At 53.8% G+C, this 22,596-nt stretch overlaps 1 protein-coding gene across 1 annotated transcript; it reads left to right on the forward strand.

The window, feature by feature from the left end:
* On the forward strand, positions 1-17,503 carry PDIA4 (protein disulfide isomerase family A member 4). The gene is made up of 10 exons (XM_019739420.3): positions 1-344; positions 5,146-5,311; positions 6,493-6,698; positions 8,742-8,880; positions 10,032-10,237; positions 10,344-10,502; positions 12,660-12,811; positions 14,798-14,954; positions 15,373-15,606; positions 16,289-17,503. Exons 1-10 carry the CDS (start codon positions 257-259, stop codon positions 16,702-16,704), a joined length of 1,923 nt encoding a protein of 640 aa, XP_019594979.3. The 5' UTR covers positions 1-256; the 3' UTR covers positions 16,705-17,503.
* Positions 17,504-22,596: the final 5,093 nt, after the last annotated feature.

The following is a 22,596-nucleotide window of genomic DNA, read 5'->3' on the forward strand; positions in this document are numbered from 1 at the left end:
AGGGCTCGGAGCTTTAAACGCGTGAGCCACCCCGCGCGCGCGGTACAGGCCTGGGAGGAGGGCGGGCGTGGAGGGCGGTGCTCGGACGCGGGATTGGCCGGCCCGCGGCTTCCCCTCGCCCCCAGCCAATCGTCGGCGTCCCTGCCTGGTGGGGGGTTTCTTTCCGTCCCTCGCGTTTCGCGTGCCAGGCCAGAGCCCTAGGTCCGGGAGCGCCCAGCGGCCGCCGGCGTCGGGAGGCCGCGCTACCTCTGCTGCGATGAGGCCCCGGAAAGCCTGCCTGCTGGTCCTGCTCCTGGCGCTGGCGCAGCTGCTGGCCGTGGCGAGTGCCCAGGACCTGGACGAAGGTGAGCGGCCGGGCGGCGAGCGGGGCCTGCGCGCTGGAGAGCGCCGTGCGCGGCACCAGGGGCGGGTGCGACCCGGGACTCCGGTTCCGGGGGGAGCCCCTGCAGAACTGGCGCCTGGCGCTAACTTGCTGGAGTTTAGGGGTGATAGCGGGTGGGCAGCATCGCTTAGGTCCCGGGAGAGCAGTGCGGTGAGGGGGCCCGGGCCGCGGGGTCTCTTCGCAAGCCCCCTGCCACCGAGGCTTGGGTGCAGAGCGGGTGCAAAGTGCCTTCCTTGCAGTTGGCTCCCTCCGTGGTCCTGATTCAGCCCAGATTTTCCGCAGGTCCAGGCTCCTGGGAAAGGGAGTTTATGAACTGGTTAAAATTTACAGGCGAACACGCACCGGGAGTGTGAAAGGAGAGGGGGCAACTGTTTCCAAACAGGGTTTAGAGAAGGGGAGGGCGTGAAGACCCGAGCGCGAGCGCTCCCGAGCAGCGGTGGGCAGCAAGCACTTTACTGTTTACAAACGGGGCCTCTAGATCTGGAAATAAATAGCCCAAGGTTCTGGTATGAGGGAGAAGAGTGTGGCCTGGTTTGCATCCTTTAGAATCCGGATGCTATTCCTTCTGTGAGCGTTTATTCAGCACCTACTATGTACCAGTCCCTGCGCTGGGTTCTGGGAGGAAAGGATGAGAAGTGTGGCCTCTGCCCATAAGATGCCCGCCCTATAGGAACATTACACAGATACAAGGCATTATTCCTGCATTTTGCTTTGAAATCAGCAGGCTGAGGACAAATGGCATAAGAGAACTTTGAAAATTAGAAAGTACTAAGCAAGAAATGAATGCGACTCCTAGAGAACAGGGTATCCTGTTACTGACCTCAGCCTTCTTCCTCGCTGCCCTTTCTCCCTGCAACTAGTTTTTTGTTTCATAGTGAGTTTGCGGCAATATAAATAACCCCCCTTCTCTAATATTAGTGTGTAGGGGAAGTGTGAACTTTATACTCTTTCAAACAGATTGAGTAACGTCTCTGGGGTCACTGATTCAAGAATTTTTACCCAAATAGAAAAGGAAGTAAGAGCCAGCACCTAGTGAAAAAAACACCTGCCCAAAGGAACGAGATAGCAGCGTGGCACTTAATCAGGTGCATCCTGGGACCTTTATCCAAATCACCTGGTGCTTATTTAAATACAGACTCCCAAAATATACCAAGCGGATGTAGGGGTGGGCCCTGGGATCTCCATTTTAAACACGTTCTTCCTTGGTTCATAGAATAAACTTTTGAAGACACGATAACGTTTGAGGACCAGTGGGAATGGAGGATCCTTTTTGGAACGAAGCTAAAAAACAAAACCTCTTGAATACCAAGGGCTACTCATCACCAGTGCATTTATCATTTGGGTCACAGGTCACTAATTAATGCTTTGGAGGCCTGCGGAAGCAGTTGCCTCTGGGTTGAGCCCCGGAACCTCTGGAGCTGTCATGGCCAAGGCAGGTCTCCCAGGGCGTCCTCGGGTGAGGTGGGGCTTCTAGCCCTCATCTTGACTCTGCCATCCATGTGGGGACATCTGTGGCCCTTCACCTTCAATGCCTATCACAGATAACTTGTTCTGTGGATTTATTTTGGGGCTTCACTTCCCTCCACCCCAGGTGTTCCAAGTCTGCAGGGCTTTTTGTTTTGTTTGCCTTCTGTACATTTTAGATTCAAACAGTGGTCCCTGGGCCCCTACACGCCCCCCGCCCCCCAAGAATGTGGTTACTAAATAGAGCTTGAGCCTTAGATTGCAGGGCTTTCCGTGCCTCAGATTAGGAGTCGCTTGGACCCTTCATGTCTTTCCAGCTAATATAGCGAAGGAAAATAATTTGGATACTGGTTGTTGCCTGCTTTTATTGGATTGGTTTAGATTTTAAAGGAAGTGGAAATTCACTTGGGTGTCGTGCTAAGGAACTGTTCAGCTGCCCGTCCTTTTTCATTCCTGAGAAGTAATTGTCAAACAATTCCACAGAAGTAATTGTAAAACTTGGGCATATTGAGAAGAAACTCTGGTGCGGCAATAGAGCAGAGCAGTTGAGGGGTCAGGACCCATCCCCGAGTAGCCTTGTGGTCCTTGGGCAGGTGACTGAGGCTGTCTGTGCCTCAGTTTCTTCATCTAGTAACTGCATGTAATGTGTTTCTCTCAAGGGGAGAGCGAATGTGTTTAAGAGCTCAGCACAGTGCCTGGTATGTAATAAATGTCAGCTATAATGACGCACAGATAACACATTTCTCTTTTCCCGTGTTTAATGTAAACTGTTCAGTATAGATCTCGTGGCAGAGTTTATTCACCTGTTACAGGTACTTCTCTAGTGCAGCTAATGAAGTAGACGCGGACACCCTGCTATGAGCTGCCAGCGTCCAGGCTGGGCAGGGGTCCATTGTTGTCATCAGATGCACTGGGGGGAGTGGACAGGACTGCAGTCACCTGGTCAGAAGCGGGGCTCGCCTTTCAGGAGTGGCCTTCCCGGGGGCTCTGCAACGTGGCGTTGATGAGGGACGCTGCCCTGGCCTCACGCCGAGGACGATGGCACCCTCCCAGCAGGAGCTGCAAGGCTTTGAGTATATGTCTGTCCTCAGACAGCCAGCTTTAAAAGTGAAGCCCAGTGAAACGTGGTCTCCCCACTAAAATGTGGGGTGTTTGCAGGGAAGTGTGGTTTCTAGTAGGTAGGCGAAGTTAAGTTGCACAGGAATCAGTCCTTTGTTGTCTGCGAGTTGGAGAGGAATGGAAAGTATATTTTATATACTTTCCAGAAAAATGTATACACATTTTAGGAAAGGAAACAAACTGTATTAAAATTGTAATACTCAACGTATACCGATTGACAAAAGATGAATACAAGTTACGTTTGACTTCTGCAATTATAAGAGGTGCTCAAAGTGGTTACCTTCAGCGTAATTTTAATAATTTTTTTTTTCCTTTCTTAAAATGTGGATACGTTTTTTTGGCACCCTCTGTGTGTGTGTACACACACACACACACACATACACATATACCAGGGGTGCCCCAAAAATGTATACACATTTTAAGAGATATTATCTTAAAATGCGTGTTTATTTTTTCAGCACCCTCCGTATATATGGAGAGAAAGGGAGAGAGAGAAATAAGTTATCTTAGGAACTCTGTCCCACAGTATCTCCTGGAGACCCATTTAATCAGGAAGCCCCCTCACTAATAGCGCTCACAGACCGCGTCAGGCTGAGCGTAGGTAAGGAAGCATCTTTCCTTTTCCTTTGTGTAGAATGTCGCCGTGTCCCAGTGCACTGAGCAGGTTGCCGAGTCCCTCTCCCCCCCAGCTGTTCCCTGGCTGGAAGAGCATGTGAGGCTCCCCAGTGCTTTCTTTCCAGTCTTTCCATCAGCAGGTAGATTTGCTTCTGCAAGTAAATTTGACTGGACAGAGCAGCCAGGCAGTAAGAGTGCGTATGCCGGGCCCACAAGCCCTGCCAAACTGCCCACACAGGCCGTCTCGGCGCCGAGCTCTGAGGTCTGGGCAGGCCATGTGGTGCCTCCTGGCCCTCCCAGTGGAGCAGAGAACCCTGATCAAGCCCCGAGGTTGGCAGCCCTCGTACAGGTCATTTTGGGTAGGACTTGCAAGTGAGGTTGTCTTCCCCTGGGCCCGGCCCCCTCACATCCAGGAAGCCTTGTTCTTGGTGCTGCCCGATGACGGGCCTCTGCAGGCCTGCCCACTCCACAGCTCTTCTGTGGAGGACGGAGATGGTGAGGTGAGGGAGAGTGCTGGAGAGCTGTGGCCTAGAGTGCAGGGGTGGGGGGGCACGGGGGCAGGGAGGAAAACAGGGCAGGGGAGGAAACTTGTCCCAAGAAACACGGGTCTGCTTGGTTTGTATTTCTCAAATTGGTGGGGGTTTCTTTTTGGGGGGAGGGCAGATTTTAGAGCTGTTTCTCCCCTAGACAAAGGAGGAACTGACATCTTAAGTTGGAAAGAGGACCATGGAAGTCAGGAAAAAGCAGTGAGGGGATTGCTTTAAACAAAAGGACATGGTTGAGGAATTGTGGCTTGGGATGGGGGTGGGTGTTTGGTTTGCTCCTTCTAATTAGTTTGTGGATTGGTAGATATTAAGGATCGTGAACAAAGCTGCCCGCCCCACCCAGACCAGTTCCCAGTTTGCCTGAGCAGCTGCAGAGCCAGCCCCAGAGTAGTTAGGGGGGGTTAATTAGGGGCGGGGCTGAGATTGGGCAAGTCCCACGGTTTCCAGGACCCCAAGGGCAGGTTTTCCCTGCCCTGAAAGCAGTAACTGTCAGTCTTGGTTTCTCTCCTGGGAAGCATCTCCGAACATGGATAATTGGCCCCTTGAAACATTCTGGCTTCGGAGTTAGTGAAATTCTCATGCTCGCTGCATTTGCTTCAAGTACACTTACTGATGTGGCCGTAGCTGGAGAACCTGGTAATAAGATTCATAAGGTCCCAGGAGGCCTCGTAGCTGCAGTTGGCAAAACTGGCCACTGGACCTTGATAATAAGATGTACTCAGAGTCTGCGTTCTGGGAAGAGAAGTTTGCTTCCAAGCAGGAAGCATGTCCATGAACGTCAAGTTTGCCCTTGGACACAGACGCGTGGGCACCGTAAAAGGCGGTGTTCCTAAAATGCGAAGCCTGGGATGTGCCCGAAGGAGCCTTACTACAGGGGCGAGGCCTGGAGAGACTGCAGGGGAGGGGTGCTGAGGGACGACTCAGGACTCACGACACATTTCGAAGGTTTTGGGGCTCTAGGAAAATTTGTAAGGAGGAGAGTCACCAGTTTCCTAACCAGTCCGGCTATTTCCCGCTCAGATCCTAGTAAAGAAGATGCCATTGAGGAGGAAGATGAGGAGGAGGAAGACGAGGAGGAGGACGAGGAAGTGAAGGAGGAGAACGGTGTGTTAGTCCTGAATGACGCCAACTTTGATGCCTTTGTGGCTGACCAGGACACGGTCCTGCTGGAGTTTTATGCTCCATGGTAAGGAGCCCCATGCGAGTTCCGCCGGAACGGACGAGGGCTTCCTCTGTGCTCACGTACTTGCCTCTCCCAGAACCATCCAGACCCGGCGGGGTGGGAGTGTCTGGCTCAGGAACGCGGCCCCTCGGCTCAGGAGTGCCCGGAGCTCAGCAGTCCGCACTTGCCATCGAGCCTCCGGCCCACACGGAACACGGTCCCCGGTTGTTTGAAATGTGAAATATCCTCTGATAGCAATAGCTGGGGAAGGGGCTGGCACTTAGCACACCTGCATTGGGGACACGTGTCCGGCCCATCTCAAGGCCACCCACTTCCCTCCTCCTGCCAGTAGTCAGGCCAGCTGCCCTGAGTGCGGGCTTGGATCGTACCTGGGCCCTGGGAAAAGCTGAGCCAGGTCACTGCCTTGCCTCTCACCCTCACCCTGCCGTACGGTACAACTCTGGGACGCCCCCACCCCGTCTCTCTCCTGTGTTTTTATCTCATAATCCCTCCTTTCCTTTCCCCCGCCCTCCCTGGGTCACTCTGGAGATAAATAGTCAAGATACGTATCCAGTGCCTGATGCTCAAGCATAGTACACGGTGTCTTATGTAAAGTATTTAAATAGTCCTTTGAACAGGTCTGTGAGGTTTGATTTTACAGATCAGCAGTCTCAAACCCTTCACACTTAAAATCTGAGGACCCCCAATAGCCTTTATGTGGGTCATGTTTATCCGTATTTACCATAGTAGAAATTAAAGCTGAGAAATTTTAAAAGTGTTCATTTTCCAATAATAACCCATTGCATGTTAACATCAGAATGCTGACGTCATTGTCAGTCCGTGTGGCCTCTGGAAAACTCCACTCTGTGCTCCTGAGAGAATGAGTGAAAAAGGCAAAAATGTCTTTGGCAAGAGTTTCATCTCACAGAGCCCTTGAAAGGATCCCTGGACCAAGCTTTGAGAAACGTATGGACGAAACTGCAGGGTTCAGAGATGTTGAGAGGATGTCCCCAAGGCAGAGCTGGGGTCCGAGCCTAGATCTGTTTCACTTCCGGCCACCGTGGCCTCCCCATTGTGTCATGTTGTGTCTCTCCTCTTGACTGTAGACGTTTCCGGTCCCCATGTCCCCATTTTTGTGTGCGTTGCTGGATTGAAGCCTCCACGGGTATAGTTAACCTTCTCCTTCCCTGAATCATAATTCTTAGGTGTGGACATTGCAAGCAGTTTGCACCAGAATATGAAAAAATTGCCAGTACTTTGAAGGAGCACGACCCTCCTATTGCTGTCGCTAAGATCGACGCGACCTCGGAGTCGGCACTGGCCAGCAGGTTTGGTGTGAGCGGCTACCCCACCATCAAGATCCTTAAGAAGGGGCAGGCCGTCGACTACGAGGGCTCCCGGACCCAGGAAGGTGAGTGGTACCTGAGCCATCAGGGGAGCAGGGCCAGGACTCTCCCCCGGAAGGTGGACTGTGGACAAGAGAAAAGACCAGCTGAGGGGACCGGGAGGGACCCCTGAATGTGCTCCTTGCTGGAGTGTTCGAAGTGACCAAGGGCGGGAGGGATATCTTCCCGTTTCAGACCATGACACAGGGTCTGGAGCAGATATGTTGAGAAATTATACAAGAGGCAGAGGTTCCTGGTGATTCTTAATGTTCAGCTTGCATCCAAGTGACCCCAGGGGTGGAGGGACTCGTGAAGACAGATCCCCAGAGCCCCGTCTCCAGACTCTGACTCAGGAAGTTTCAGGTCAGGCTCAGTAACGTGCATTCCTTACAAGCGCCCAGGGCTTGCTGAGACAGGGGGGCACAGAGCCCCACGTTGAGAGCCGTGGTGTGGTGAGCCAGGCGGTTCTAAACCAGGCCTGTGGATCCCTGCCTGCTCACATTAGACACTCAAGACATTTTATTACATGAATGAACGGATAAAATTGTGCTATCCTTTAGGAAGAGCGTATGTCCTTTAATCACTTAAGAAAGAGATGCTCCGTTGTCCATACTGGTGAAGCATATGGAAGTCGCACTGGGTGGGCTTTGGGGCTTCAGAGCCGTGCAGTAACCCTGTGTCCTGGACAAGTGCCTTCCCCTTGCGGAGCCGGGATCTCCATCACGGACCTGAGGTCCCTGGGACTTGATGGGACATGATATCAGTTCCCTTCGAACAGCCAAGTCTATCCTGTGACCGTCTAGGCCCTGGAGGCCGTTGTGGGCTGTAAGAGGGAGCGTGATCACGCCCAGTAATACTTATTTTCACGTTGCATTTGTCTGTCTGTTGACTTAACCTGTTTCGGAATTCAAACAGGTAGAAAATGAATAGCCTTTCCCCCTGGCCTGGCCCTCCCGTTCCCTCCAGGAAGGCGGCTATCCCAAATTTCTCCCCTGCCCTTCAGAGAGATACTTTGTACCCATCAAAGCAAATGTGTCTGTGTGTATGTAACGTGTACACGGCATGTCTTAAACACCAACTGCACCTTCCTGTTTGTACTTAACAAGTTCGTCTTAGCCATCGCATACCTAAGGAACTTAGTCTGAGATAAAAACTGGCTGACGGTAGCATACTTGACTATGAAGTAAACAGGCTTGTCCCCTTGGAGGACTGTACCTGACATGTTACTGCTGGGGATGTGGCCCAACTTGGAACCTGAGAGAGTGTTTGCCCAGTGGGCTCCTTGGGCCCCCCCGCATGAGCTCGCTCTGGGCTTCGCGTGGGCACGGGGGCGGCAGTTTGCGCCGTGGCTGGCGTGCAGAGCGGCTTGCGCACGGTTCAACTCGTGCTGTCAGGAGTGGCTGCCAGACCTGGCTCCTGGCGGGTTCCACCGTAGCCAAAGCAAAACAAAAGGAATTGTCAAAAGTGCCGCCCCTGCTCCTAACAACCACTTGGAAAACGCTTTGTGAGAATATGTTCTGTGTCCCACTCCCGTCGCTGAACCCATCTCTGGGGACCGAGGCCCCACACGGGCCTTTTTCTAATACTTGAAGCCAACGCAGCGCGAGCAGTGTGGGAGCTACCGTTGCTGTCTTTGCTTTTCTCGAGGTTTGCATACGTTTTGTGACGCTGTCATACACGAGATGTGCTTGACTAAGTACGTATGTATTCGCACATATTAAGGGGATGCCCCCAGACTATTGCTGAGCATATGTGGTCACAGCACTGGGAGATGACCTCTCAGGGTAGTCTGGTAAGAACAGAGTCGTTCGTCAAGCTGCTCTTGGGCTGTTCAGGACATCTGCAGGTGGTACACGAGGCAGTGGCCCTTCTGACTCTTAACTGTGGCTTCAAAATTGCAGAGTGGCTCTGGCTAGGGATATGATTGGATTTTAGGAAATGAAACGTTTCCTGTTCTCCTGTGACCCCCACCACTTCCTCTGTTCACCCCTCCCTACCTGCCTCTGGAGCAAGGTGCAGCGTCCACCACTGGGGTCTGCCTGTGCTCAGTCTTGTTGGATTTCTTTCAGAAATTATTGCCAAGGTCAAAGAGATCGCCCAGCCCAACTGGACGCCTCCACCGGAAGTCACGCTTGTGTTGACCAAAGATAACTTTGACGAAGTGGTGAACGATGCAGACATCATCCTGGTGGAGTTTTATGCCCCCTGGTAAGACGGTGTTGAGCTCATGTTGTTCAGATACGGATTAGGCCCGCCCTGCATTTGGCACCCTGCTGCTCTGGGCAGGGCTGGCACAGGCCGACCCCTGAGCGTGGGGCAGAGCTAGCCGAAGGGCAAGGTGGGTGGGTGCAGCGTCCCCACCTTGCACAAAGGGTGAGGCTCAGTGTTCCAGAGAGGGGTGGCCTCTTACAGTCTTTTCCGGGGGTAGGATGAGGCTGAGCGTAGTCCTGGGTGTGGACGGGAGGGAAGCCCACATGAGAAAGAGGGCTGCCCCGTGATCTCAGGTCCCCCTCAGGGCACCTCAGGGCTGGGGGACGTGGCCGGGCACCAGGCCGTGCCTGCCCAGTCCTGAGTCGTCACTGCATACTTGCCTGCCCACGCCAGGGACGTGCCGAGGGAGTATCCCCAAGAGAGCACATATGAAAGCACTCTGAGCTGTGACTGGCCAATGCGAGGTGACATCTTTCACCTCCTGTAGGAGGCATGGAAATGCTCGTAGTGGACGTTCACCCGGCCGGTGATGAGGAAAGAGCAGAGCTGCCCCAGCAGTGGGTGGGGGTGGCAGCTGGTGGCCTTGCTCCGCCTGTCCCAGGTTTTGTTGTCCCAGCCTTCCTGTCTCCCACCTGAGGTGTTCGAGCCATGGTTTTACTGTCTTCATCTCTGCTCGTGGCTCTTTGTTCTAGAGTGAATCTTGGAAGGTGACCTCAGCGTTGCTTCACAGTCATGCCAGAGCCTTAGGGTTCCCACAGCTTTCTTGCCCTGTGTCCCCTCCCCTCACCCACCTCTCTCGGGCTTATGTCCCAGCTCAACCGTCACGTCCTGTGTGAAGCCAACCCTGACTTGTGTCCCTACCTGATCCAACTCTCCAACCAAGAAAATCTCTCAGTATGTTGTCTGTCTTGGCCTTTCCCACATCTTACTCCATGTCCCAGTTACACGCGTGTGTGTGTGTACACATCCGCGTGTCCCTGGCGTGTAGTGCCACGGGAGGGAGCGATGTCATCCTGGCGTCTCCTGAGGGATCTCCAGTCGGCTGGATCTGCCTGAGCTGGGAACACAGGCTGGGTTTCTGCACCTCACCGAGCGGGGAGGTGTGTCCATGCTGGAACAGGGCCCTGACAACTGGCTTGCTCTGGCAGGTGTGGACACTGCAAGAAACTGGCCCCCGAGTATGAGAAGGCTGCCAAGGAACTGAGCAAGCACTCTCCCCCAATCCCCCTGGCGAAGGTGGACGCCACTGCGGAAACAGACCTGGCCAAGAGGTTCGATGTCTCCGGCTACCCGACCCTGAAGATCTTCCGCAAGGGGAAGCCTTTTGATTACAACGGCCCACGGGAGAAATACGGTATGGCGGCTGCTTCCTCGGCGGGGCAGGGAAGCTCCCTGGCGGGTGTGGGTGGCGGGCAGCGCCCCCTGGAGCCCCAGCCCTCAGGCGTGTGCTCTGCTCCCAGGGATTGTGGACTACATGATCGAGCAGTCCGGGCCGCCCTCCAAGGAGGTTCTGGCCCTGAAGCAGGTCCAGGAGTTCCTGAAGGATGGAGACGATGTTGTCATCATTGGTGTCTTTAAGGCGGCGAGCGACCCGGGCTACCAGCTGTACCAGGAGGCTGGTGAGTCGTGGCCGTCTGGGCTGGACAGGATGCCCGCCTGGGAGGCCGCTGCTTTTGCATAAAACTCCTGGGCTTCTATTTAGGGGGTCGCTTGATGGCAGAATTGCCATAGCATCTGGGGTAGCAGGCTTTCCTTTCCTGTAGGTCCGAGATTGGAGGTTAGTTCCCTGTTGCCTTAATTACACATGGAGAGTTGGGGTGTGAAATCCAAGTTCATTGTCTTTCTCCCTCGCTTTCCAGGAGTCCCTTCCCTGAGCCAGGCCCTCTGCAAGGGGGAGGGTCTTCACCAGAAAGTGAGGGTTTCTGATTCAGACCTGGGTTCAAGTCCTGCCTCTGCCAGTTATTAGCACTGTGACCACAGCTGTACTTGGTCAGCGCAGTGTTGTCACATCCAACAGTGATCTTTTCTACTTCGAAGGTTGTGAATATTAATTGAGATCGATGAAACGCTGGCAAAATGCCTGGTGATACTGAGCACGCTTAAGTGCTAATCTTGCTGACCTGACAAGTGGAATGAGTATGAACCACTAAGTAGTAAAACTCAGAGTAGCACTAAATTCCGTTTGTGCTGCCTCGGTCTTCATTGGTTGGGTAACCCTGTCATCCACTCCTAACTAATCCGGAAGAGACTTGCAGAGGGGACCCCAGCCTGCCCAGGGCCGGGGGCAGCAGTGGAGACCCCAGATCCAAGTGTGGTGGCAAGTCCCACCACTGTGTACACGCACGTCCCTGGGATCTTGTTAAAGTTCAGGCCTGGTGCCCTAGAGCTGGGTGGGCACCACACTTCCGACTTCAAATCGGACACGTGCGCCTTCCACGTGGCTGGTGGGTTAGGCTGCAGGCAGGCACGAGAGGCGCTGTTCACTGGACTGAGTAGGAGCAGCAGAGACGGCCCAGGGACGCAGGGTGGTCTGCAGAGAGGCTGACTGGAAAAGCGGGTCTGGGAACGTGTGGGGTGGGTAACGAAGTTCCTTAGGCAGTTCTGTGTCTCCAGCCACGGTCAGCTGGGCAGCTAGAGGCTTAGGACGGGGGAGACCGGCCTCCCAGTGCCTTCTGTGGGGTTGCCTCACAGAACCCTCAGCCGGTCTGTGGGATGGACTGTCCTGTGTCTACAGAGGAGCGACTGATGCCCAGGGAGCTGAATAACTGACAACAGACCTGAGTCACCCACTCAGCAGGTCACAGAATTAGGATGTGACGCTGAGTCTGTCTGATTCCAAAAGCCGTTCACTTCTCCAGGCCGCCCCCCACCTCCCCAAATCGTGTGGTGTGCCTGCCGTCTTGGCTGTGTGTTTCCTGAAAGCCAGTCAGGAGGCCCGACCTCCAGGTTTGAATCACAGACTCAGCTCAGGATGGGTCTGGGCACCTCAGCCAGGGCCAAGTAAAGGGACGGAGGTGCATTCACCTCAGGATTGAGGACAGGGGCTGACATCTGGCCCACAGGCCCAATCCGGCCCCTCCTGGTTTAGTACATTTTATTGAAATGCAGCCCCAGCCACTCGTTTACACATTGTCTAGCTGTTTTCACTCTTCAGCACGGAGTGGAGTGGTTGTGACAGTGTGGCCCGCATATCCCAAGAGGCTTATACTGTCTGGTCCTTTCTGGAAACAGGTGGCGAGCCTTTGTTCTTGAGTATCCCCACAGAGCGGGCTTTCATCTTGGGAGTCTCGCAAGGTTTAAGTAAAGCATATATAGCAAAAGAACCACATTTAGGCCTCCAACCCATGAACAGGCCAGCCAGCAACTCGAGGAGGAGAGGTTAACCCCTTGGGAAGGACGCTGGGTGTGAAAACTCGCGTGTGCATGCAGGAGTGTGCAGGGCTCGTTCACCTCAGGACAGACTCTGTCTGGGGCTTACGTCCTTAGCTTCAGACACAGCAGTTGACTGTAAGCAAATCAGCTCAAAGTTTTTCTGTGGACACCCAGTTTGTTAAATTTTCCCCCCACAATTCAAGATACAGGTTTTCAGGTATTACGCCTGTGCCGAGTTTTAAAATGCCAGCTCCTTTCCGGTGTTTGAGCTCGAGGTGTTGTCCACACAGAACTCACTCTATTTTCCATGCATTTGTGTTGGCCGATGTGGCTGATGAGTTAAAAACCCAGATCGTTTAATTAACTTAATAAATTGTGTATTTATGGTTCTGTTACTTCTTCAGCTAACAACCTGAGAGAAGATTACAAATTCCACCACACTTTCAGCACTGAAATAGCCAAGTTCTTGAAAGTCTCACCAGGGAAGTTGGTCATAATGCAGCCGGAGAAATTCCAGTCCAAATACGAGCCCAGGAGCAACGTGATGGACATCCAGGTGGGTGAGGCTGCCCGATGCTCAGCGGCCCCTCTGAAGTGCCAGGCCTGGTGTCCAGTTGTCATGAGGGTCCTGGTGGCACCACTGCAGGCGCGTGGAAGCATGGAGATTTCGCTCCGCAAAAGGGTCTGGAGTACCTCTCCCAGCCCCTCCCCATACCTGTGGTAAAGGAATATTCCTGGAAGGCCCAGGAGGGGAGCACAGCCAGCAGGGAGGTTCGTGGTTGCGTTTACAGGAGGGACTGGGGAGCCCACACACACCTGGCAGGCGGTGGGGCCCTGGCCCCTGGCAAAGCTCCAGCTGCTTTTGCTGAAAGAGTTGCTCCCCTTCTGCTTGCCTCCTGGCACCAGCCGCCCTGAGCTGCCCGCCACCATGGGTCTGACCAGCGTGTCTGCGTTGCTCCTGGCCAGCATGTGCTGCTGGGTGTGAGCTGAGCCTTCTTGGCTGGCAGGTGGGGCAGGCGCTGAGGGCTACAGGGCAGTGGTAGGCCTCTGTCCCTGGACGAAGCTGTGGAGCGTGGCGCGTGGATAGGCCTTTCCACTACCATGCCCCACCCCCATCTCCCATGGGAGTGCTACTCACCCCTAGAAGGGCAGAGGGCATTCCCACTGTGTTCTGAGTGTTTCATGGGCCCAGAGCTTCAGTGAGCAGATCTTCGGGTTTGGAAGAAGCCTTAGATCTTGAATCCAAAGCTTTGTTTTTTTCATGGAGAGACTGGGATGCAGAGAAGTGAGGTGCATATAGCGAGTTAGAAGGAACTGAGGGGACAAGCCCCGTGCCCCCCGTCCCCGGCCAGCGCTGCTCCTTCGGTGCTGTAACCCTCGCCATTTGGGCAGAGGGCTGTTACAAGACCTGGAGGAGGTCGTATGGGGTAGAGTCCCCTGGACACCCAGTGCAGGGAGCAGCCACGCCCCTTTTGGTCTGTTTTAGTGCCCTGGGAACACAGTGTGACCTTGGAGAGACTGCCTGAGTCCTTGTGACTCCCGGGATCCTTAGTCCCGACGCTCCTTCCCGAAGTCTCAGGTGTGTGTGTTTAGCTGCCATTGCTCAGGCTGGGGCCTCTGTCTCTGGATGTGGTGGCTGCCCCGTCTCCTCCCCCAGCTTCTCTGCTGTTCATCCCCGAGTCCAAAGGGGGCCTGAGAAGCTTGGGCGTGGCTCTCAGCGAGTAAGGCTCAGTCCTGTGTGGGGTACATGTGCCCAGGAGAGGGGACATTCTAGAAGGTGGTCCTTGCCCCCCAAAAGGTTAAGGTCCACGTGGTCTAGTCTGTTATACACATCACTGCCACTTTTTTTTTTTTTTTTTCTTTTGCCCAATCATACATTTTTAAATTTTAACTGGAAACTACCTGGGTGCCAGACCAAGCCAAGCCCCCGCTCAGCTCCCTCTGAGGCGGGCGCTTGGTCTCTGGCCGAGCTGCCACCCCAGCTTCACAGCTCGGTCTGGCTCTATGCTCTTGCCTCAGACCACACCGTGCTTTGGGGTAGCAGGTATCACGGGTGTGGTTCCTCCGGGCAGAACGCAAAGCCCAACACCACCACTCATCAGCTGTGCGCACTTGGGTCTCTCTTCACCCATCCTGCTGTTCCTGTCATCTGACGTGTCCTCATAGGATTGTTGTGAGGATCGCACAGGAAAGATGGAGCCTTACGCTCAGCTCGCCCGTGCTGACAGCTTTCCTCTGGCCACCAGGCCTTCCTCTAGCAGTTTCTAATTGACACCCAGTGAGCCCAGGCCCAGAAGAAAGGGCCCGGGGCACCTGCGGTGACCTGAGAAGGCCACTTAGGGTTCACTGGAGGAAGAGGGTTTCCAGAGACAATGAGATTACTGGCGTGCGCTTGAGTGGGGCGAGCCCAGAGCGGCTCACCTTCAATCAGCTCCTCTCCCCCATGCCAAGCCCCATCTTTACTCACTGACAGTGACAGCGAAAGGTTAGTTAAGCCTCGTTTTTGTCAGGCCGCTCCTCACCTGTCCCCACTTTTCTGCAGGGCTCCACGGAGGGCTCGGCCATCAAGGACTACGTGCTGAAGCACACCTTGCCCCTGGTGGGTCACCGCAAGCCCTCCAACGACGCCAAGCGGTACACGCGGCGCCCTCTGGTGGTCGTGTACTACAGTGTGGACTTCAGCTTTGACTACAGAGCTGGTGAGGGACCCCAGGCACGGTGGGGGGCTGGGAGTACCGCCCGGCCCTTGCGGGTGTCGGCCTTGGGCGTGTTTTGTTGATGGCTGTAGGGTCATTTTCCTTCTGTGCTATGTAGCTGCCCTTTCCTTCCATTTTTAGCAGGAAGGAGCTTAGAGTCGAGTCCAGCGTCCTGTTAGAAATGAGGCAGCAGAGCCAGCACTGGACCAGACCCTGGCTCTAGGGCGGCAGGGGCTTATGTCGCCATCACAGGCGTGTCGGGCTCGTTGAGCTTTCGACCAAGGTCTCCTACCCACAGAGGTGGCTTTTTCAGAAATGGTCTCTTCTCCAATTGAAGCCTGGGCCGTGTCAGAGAATCCGAGCCCCAGAATCTTAAATGTCCCCCCTGAGGCCCAGCTCACCGCCTTTTGTCCCGTTGCAGCCACTCAGTTTTGGCGGAGCAAAGTGCTGGAGGTGGCGAAGGACTTCCCCGAGTACACGTTTGCCGTGGCGGACGAGGAGGACTTCGCCGCGGAGGTGAAGGACCTGGGGCTCAGCGAGAGCGGGGAGGACGTCAACGCCGCCATCCTGGACGAGAGCGGCCGGAAGTTCGCCATGGAGCCCGAGGAGTTTGACTCGGACACACTCCGCGAGTTCGTCAAAAGCTTCAAAAAAGGTGCGCTGCGTGTGGCCGGGCCTCCCCGGCACCTCCTCCCACTTCCTCCGCGTGAGCTGGGGGGGCTGTGGGGTCACCTGGCGCCCGGCAGTGTCCTCGGTGTTTCTTCATTCCTGTCGCTTGTTCTGAGCCTGACCCTGGGTTTTCTCTCGGGGACCTTAGGGAGGATGGAGGCAGAGTCCCCGTTCTCTCTCTTTTTTTTTTTTTTTCCTAACAGAGAAAAAAAAAGCTGTATCTTAGAAATTCCACAAAGCCTTATTTTAAAAATATTTGAAACAGGCTTTTGGATTTGGAAATAAGTTGCATCTGTGGGAAACTTGCTCTGAGGCATCACATGGCAGGCCGATTATCCCTCTGTCTGAGCACATGGCAGACCTTGCTCCCCACATGGCTTTGCAGCCCTGGGCCCCCACCGGTCCTCCCTGGAACCCCTCTGCACCAGGCAACATGGCTCTTGGGATGGCCTCACTGCACGGGACCCAGGGGCCCAACGGGCCTGGGGTGGGACCATCTGCACCATCTCTGGCCATTGCATGGACTGGGAAAGTAGAAGATGTGAGGAAACCAGGGAACTAAGGGGTGGGCTCGTGGAGGCCAGGCCCTACCTGGCCCTGGGCGTGTGACTTGCCTCGTCCTGCCTGGTCCATTGCTCACATCTCTCCCCCGCTCGCTTCCCTGGCAGGAAAACTGAAGCCAGTCATCAAATCCCAGCCGGTGCCCAAGAACAACAAGGGGCCAGTCAAGGTCGTGGTGGGGAAGACCTTCGACTCCATCGTGATGGACCCCAAGAAGGACGTCCTCATCGAGCTGTACGCACCCTGGTGCGGGCACTGCCGGCAGCTGGAGCCCGTGTACACCTCCCTGGGCAAGAAGTACAAGAGCCACAGGGACCTGGTCATCGCCAAGATGGACGCCACTGCCAATGACGTCACCAACGACCGCTACAAAGTCGACGGGTTCCCCACCATCTACTTCGCCCCCCGTGGGGACAAAAAGAACCCAATTAAATTTGAGGACGGAAACAGAGATCTGGAGCATTTGAGCAAGTTTATAGAAGAACACGCCACAAAACCGAGCAGGACCAGAGAGGACCTTTGAAGCTCTGACGTCTGTGGAGGGCAGACGGACCAGACGCCCTCGCTGCCCGCCGCCTGCCCACGGGTCAGCGCGAGGCAGTGGCTCACGTTTTTGTTTATTTTTTAATTTTTTATACTTCGGAATTTCACTTCATGCTCTGAATACTGACTAGATATGAATGAATGACTCAGTAGATTAGTCCAGATTTTTGCACAGGGGTTACAGCTATTTTTATCATTATTTGGGGATTTGATTTTTTTTTTTAACCTTCCACTTTCTTTAATATATTTCTTCAAAGCAGATAAGTTGAATCTCTTCTATGTGAATGTTTTTTTCTTTTTTTAATTTAAAAATTTTAAAAACCTTTGCCAAAATCATGTTGATTTTTGCCCTGCGTCATGTCTGAGGAATTACTAGTTTGAGATTTGACTACTGGCGTGCTTTAGTTTTTGTGTCTTCTTGTGGCGGCACAAGGTGAGAACTGTCTCCACGCACCCTGCCAAGGACGACATTTCCGCCGACCTCTGAGCCGCTGCCCAGTCCAGCGAGAAGCAGCATCGCTGTGCAGGACCGGGCGTCGCGTGCCTTCTCCTTTCAAACCAAGGACTGGGGCAAAGAGCCTTTCCTAGAGCCCAGACCCCTCGAGCCAGGTGCTAAGGTGCCGCCTCGGGGAGAGAGGCCGCCTACCTGTGGGGACAGCCCCGCCTCCAGAATCCACAGGGCTGGAGGGAGAGACGACCTGGGGCACAAGTGGATATTTTAGGGGAAAAGAAAAGATAGGGTAGGCTGTCATGATGGAATAAAAGAAACATTTAATTAACCTCCATAACTATTTGAGAACATCCAGGAGCCTTGGTTGAGTTGAAGATGGAATGGCCTGACCTGGGCGGGGTGGGGAGGGCTCTCCCCCTGTAGCGTGCAAGTTGCCTCACCTGTCACCTGAGCATCCGGGGTAGTGGGGGGTCATTGCGGCCCAGGTGAGGGCCTTCAGTGGTCTCAGCTCTTGGTCGTGTGGAGGTGAGTGGTGGTACATTCTGTCGGGATGGGCCAGGAGAGAGGAGCCCGCCCGAGCTCTCGTGGGGCTGGGAAGACGGGTAGGACAGGTGGGAGGCTGGACTAGCCCTTCCTCAGGTTCTGGGGGCTCGTGTGTGATGTGAGCTCCACTCCAGGAGTGCATCCACCAGGATGTGCCATCTCCTCCCCTGCCCCGTCACCTGCTCCTAATTTTGACTGAAACAAAAGTGGGGAGGTGAAAATTTCTTAAACTGGTGGCAGCTTTCAGCAGTGACTGGTGTGTTTGGTGCAGGGGTCGGGTGTGGGAAAGCAAGCAGGTCGCATGGGTGGGGCAGGCTAGGTGGGCGTTTCCAGCTGAGTGGCTGAGGGGACTGGGAATTGTGCATGTCCGGTAAGTTCTCAGTCTCCAGTGTGACAGGACATCGCCTTTACGTGCTCCGCCACCAGGAGAATGCGCTCCCTCCTGCCCCCTGGGACTTTATATCGGAAGCTCCTAGGAGCAAATGTGGGTGTGGGGCTTGAAGGCTTTTTCTGCAGCTGAGAGGCTTTTTCATGCAGCCCTGCCAGGAGAACCACGTCCCCTACAGTGTACGTGAGGCCATGAGGAAGAGACGGGCTCTGGGAGGGAGTAGCAGCGTTGGTCTCATTGAGCTGAGGTGTTGGGTAAGCCCTTCTGTCTCCGGTGACGTTTGAGCTGCTGTGAGCCTGGCAGAGGCTACGAGTAAGGCTCGCTTCTCAGAGTGGGCCGGGGACCTGCGCCACTGGCACTCCCGGTGCCTGTCAGAAATGTGGCATCGCAGGCAGCGGCCCAGACCTGCTGAATCCAAATCTGCATTTTAAGAAGACCCCAGGAGACTCGTGCACATTGCGGTTTGAGAAACACCGAGCAAAGTCCTGCGGCAGAAGTCAAAATGTATCTTCTGAAGCACAGTCCGGAAACCAGGTTGCCCAGCAGTGTGTCTTACCATAAGCAGCCCCTATGTTGAAGCAGGAAGGAGGCCCCCGGTTATCGAATCCCCCTGGACTGCTTAGGGAGCGTGTGGACTGGTAAAGGATATGCAAGTGAGTCGACTGCAGTCCAGTGTGCTCAGTGCTGTGGTGAAGATGTGCAGGGCCTGGGGCGCAGAGGGGACTGTCCCGGCCTCAGCCTAGAGCAGCCCTTCAGGAAGGCTGAGCCAGGAGCCAGGAGGAGAAGGGCGTGAACTTTCCAAGTGGAGGCATAGCAGGTACAGAGGGACCGAGGCATCAAGCTGCAAGGTAAATGGAAAGCCACAAGTAAAGGGCAGCAACGACTGACGGATGGGAGTAGAGGCTGGAAGAGGTAGGACCAGGGGCAGGGGTCCTTTTGCAGTAAGTCAGGAGTTTGGTCTTCTCCTAGACCTTTGTGGAGAACCACGGAAGGTTTTAAGCTTGGAAATGACCTGATCAGATTGAGATTTTAATGAGAGTGACAGTTAACATTTGCAGGGCACTTACCAAAAGCCAGACCCTGTATGAGCAGTTTGCCAATTATCCCGTTTACGTGATCGGTGAGATGAGTTCTAGTGTGTGCATTTTATAGGGGAAGAAAGGGGGGTGGGGTTCGCCAGCCCCAGGGTACATGTCTGCAAATGCAGAGCTGGGTTTGGGCATAGGCCCCTCAATCTCTGCTATTGCAGCTCCCTTGGAGAAAACCCAGTCCAGTAGCAGGGTAAGGAGTGGAGTCTCTACGACTCTGACCGGAGGTTGGGGTAGGCGAGTGGACCAGAGAAGACTGGCATGGCGTCCAGGTTTCTGAGTTGAGGTTTTGTTATTTAGGAAACTTCTCATCCATACTCAGAAATGGGGAGGAGAGTATAACCAACGCCCTTTACTTATCCATCTAAAATGATCAAAAATTTGCTACGTTTTCTCCATCTGTCCAACCCCCCTTTTCTCCATCCCTTTTTAATGATGCTTCCAAGATGTGTCACCCCTCCATTCTCAAGAATCCATTTTCCTACAAAACCATAGCTCCTTAGCACAGTTACCAAAATAACCGTTTGTCTAGTACGCACTCTATCAGATTTCCCCGATTATCAAAAACATCTTTTTACAATTGGTCTGTTTGAATCATCAGCAAACAGTGTCCGCTCTTTGGGTTTTGTCTAAGTCTTGTTCTAGAGTGTTTCCTGTCCCCACGACGTTAACTGATTGCAGAAACAATGACAAGGGGTCACTGGGATTGGTTGAGTTGTGTTTCATACGAGCTTGAGGAATGTTTGTCGCTGTCTCGTGGTGTATCTGGGTGTGTAAAACCTGGAGAGGTGTGAGCGTAGGAAACGGAACCAGATCGGCCACGACTGATAGTGGATGCCTGCCAGGGACCAGGGACATGGCATTTGCTCATCAAAGCCTCAGTCCAAGCTGACCCTACTGCTCCGCTGTGTGACTTGGAGCGTGTTCTTAACTCCTCTCAGCTGTAAGATCACGACAGCCCTCTGTGCAGGGTCTGTGTGAGGATTCGATGTGCTGCTGTGAGCACGGCGCTTTGTTCCTGGCACACGGTCATCACGGGGCGGGCAGGTGTTGCTCCAGGTTGCCCAGGGAGCAGCTGAGTCTCCCAGGCTTGGAGTTCAGGCTGAGGAAGGCACGGCCCTCTTCTAAGTGGTTGGCTTCTAACCTCGTGTGCTGAGCTGATGTGTGACTCCCAGCGTATGGAAGGAAACTGGCCACAGATCCTCAGACACCAACGCAACGCTCTGAGTCCTGAAATGCTCCCTTTGAGGCCACTCCCCTTTACATTGGACCTGCTCATCTCAGTGTCCTGTATTCTGGAACACTGAGCTGGCAGTGTGCAGACACAAGGTAGACCCCCTATGGCGGGTGTGAATCTGTGTGTGGAAATTCACCTTTCTGGACCCCAGTTCTGGCTTACTGAATCAGGTTTGGCAGGGTTGGAGCCTAGTGTGTTTTCAGAAGCTCCCAAATATGAGCCCGTTTCACCCCTGCATGTAGGCAGGACAGGTGTGATGACCTCCATCATGTACTACAGGTAGTGGACGTCCGAGTAAATGATTTGCCAAAAGCCACATGGCCAGTAAATCAGAAAGGTAGAACTAGAACCCAGAACCACTGTTCTTTCCATAGCACCAACATTTCCCAAAATGTGTTGGCAGAACACATCTGATGGGGGTTGATAAATGCCCCATTAAAATCGAATTCTGTTAGTAATCTGGCTTGGGAAATACTAAACTAAAACAAAACAGAAAGCAGGCTTAAACGGGATTCTTTTGAAGACGCTCTCAGAGCCTGAGGCCTCAGCCTGCCGGGGACGCTCTGGGAGATGGAACTTTACCCGGCTTCCTGGCTTCTTTGACTGCAAACCACACAGGTCCACGGGGCTCCATGGTGACCCCGCTGCCCCAAGGCCACGGCTGCTTAGCTGGAGGGTATTTTATGAGACACATGTGCCCTTAGCTCCTTCCCCAGGCCCCGAGGAAGCAGCAATGCCTCCCCAACCCCGTCTGTCCCTCTGTCAGTGTTGGCCAGCCCTACGGTGGGGGGTGGGGGCCAGGAAGTGCCCCAGGAGCCCATCACAGTGCACAAGTGACAGGTGCGTCTTACTGTGTCCCCTGAAGATCCGGGGGGGGGGGGGGGGCGGCGAAGGGATTCAACCCTGGGAGGGCATGATTACTGTAATTCCTTGATTCCTATTATAACAAACCAGAGGTGTTGAAACGCATTCTCTGGGACCTGTACTGAGGTAAAGCACCTCTTGTTGAAGTCTTGTTACTCACATGACAGCTGGCTGCGCCAAGTGGAGGGGGGAGGGGAAAGCCAAGTGATGAAGTGATGAAGGGGTGGCAGGTCGGAACACGTAGGAACAGAACTGCTCAGATGAACCAAGGGAAACCAGACCCTTGGGCAGACCAGGCTGGAGGCTGCCCCTGAGGCAGAGACCCCCTTCGCTCCCACAACTCACACCACCCAGCACACTTCACTCGGCTCAGCCCCAACCAAGGAGCACAGTCCTGTAATCCAACATGTTCTCACCTTAGGTTGTGGAGAGTCTGTGGCACAGAGCGCAGGACAAAGGGCCACTTGTTAGAAAAGACTGAAAAGGAGGCCTTTTAGAAAGCGGTGGCTGTGGCTTGGAGACAGAATCACATGGGAAAAGAACCCTTCCATCTTCTTCCTGGCTTTTCTCATATAGAAAAAGAAAGTGGGCTCAGCTCAGGTAGGATTGAAAATTGATGCCTCATCATGGGCTCTATGGGAGTGGAACCCTCCCTCTCCCCACCTGCATCCTCAGAACTCAGATAATTGGGGTGAGCTGGAGACTCAGAGACCTTCAGGGTCAAAGGTTGAAAACCAGTGTTCAAGGAACCTGGCAGGTAGGTTCAATGGACACAGGGGCCGATGTGGGTGGTAGGGAGTGGTGGGGACCAGGGCACACTTGCAAGTATGCATCCCATGGGGGTGGGGACTTGTTGCCATGGGAGTCGGGGCCTGCTGTACTGTAGCTGTTCAGATTTCTCAAGAAAAGCCAGACATTTTTGTGTGAAATTCCCCAGTTTTTAAATGTCAGATCTAGTATAAATTGTAGCTACTACCATGTTTCCCCGAAAATAAGACCTAGCCAGACAATCAGCTCTAATGTGCCTTTTGGAGCAAAACTTAATATAAGACCCAGTATTATATTAATTATATCATATTATATTATATATTTTGTTTTATATTATATTTATTATACCTGGTCTTATAGTAAAATAAAACTGGGTCTTATATTAATTTTTGCTCCAAAAGACGCATTAGAGCTGATTGCCTGGCTAGGTCTTATTTTCAGGGAAACATGGTGATGCAGTGTTCAGTGAGAGGGGCCTTGTCAAAATCCTTCCCGTTATTTCTCTGACCCTCACCCCCCCACCCCCCCGAGAG

Source organism: Rhinolophus sinicus, chromosome 8, assembly GCF_057876585.1.
Source record: "Rhinolophus sinicus isolate RSI-liver-muscle chromosome 8, RSI-T2T, whole genome shotgun sequence".
Taxonomy (NCBI): Eukaryota; Metazoa; Chordata; class Mammalia; order Chiroptera; family Rhinolophidae; genus Rhinolophus; species Rhinolophus sinicus.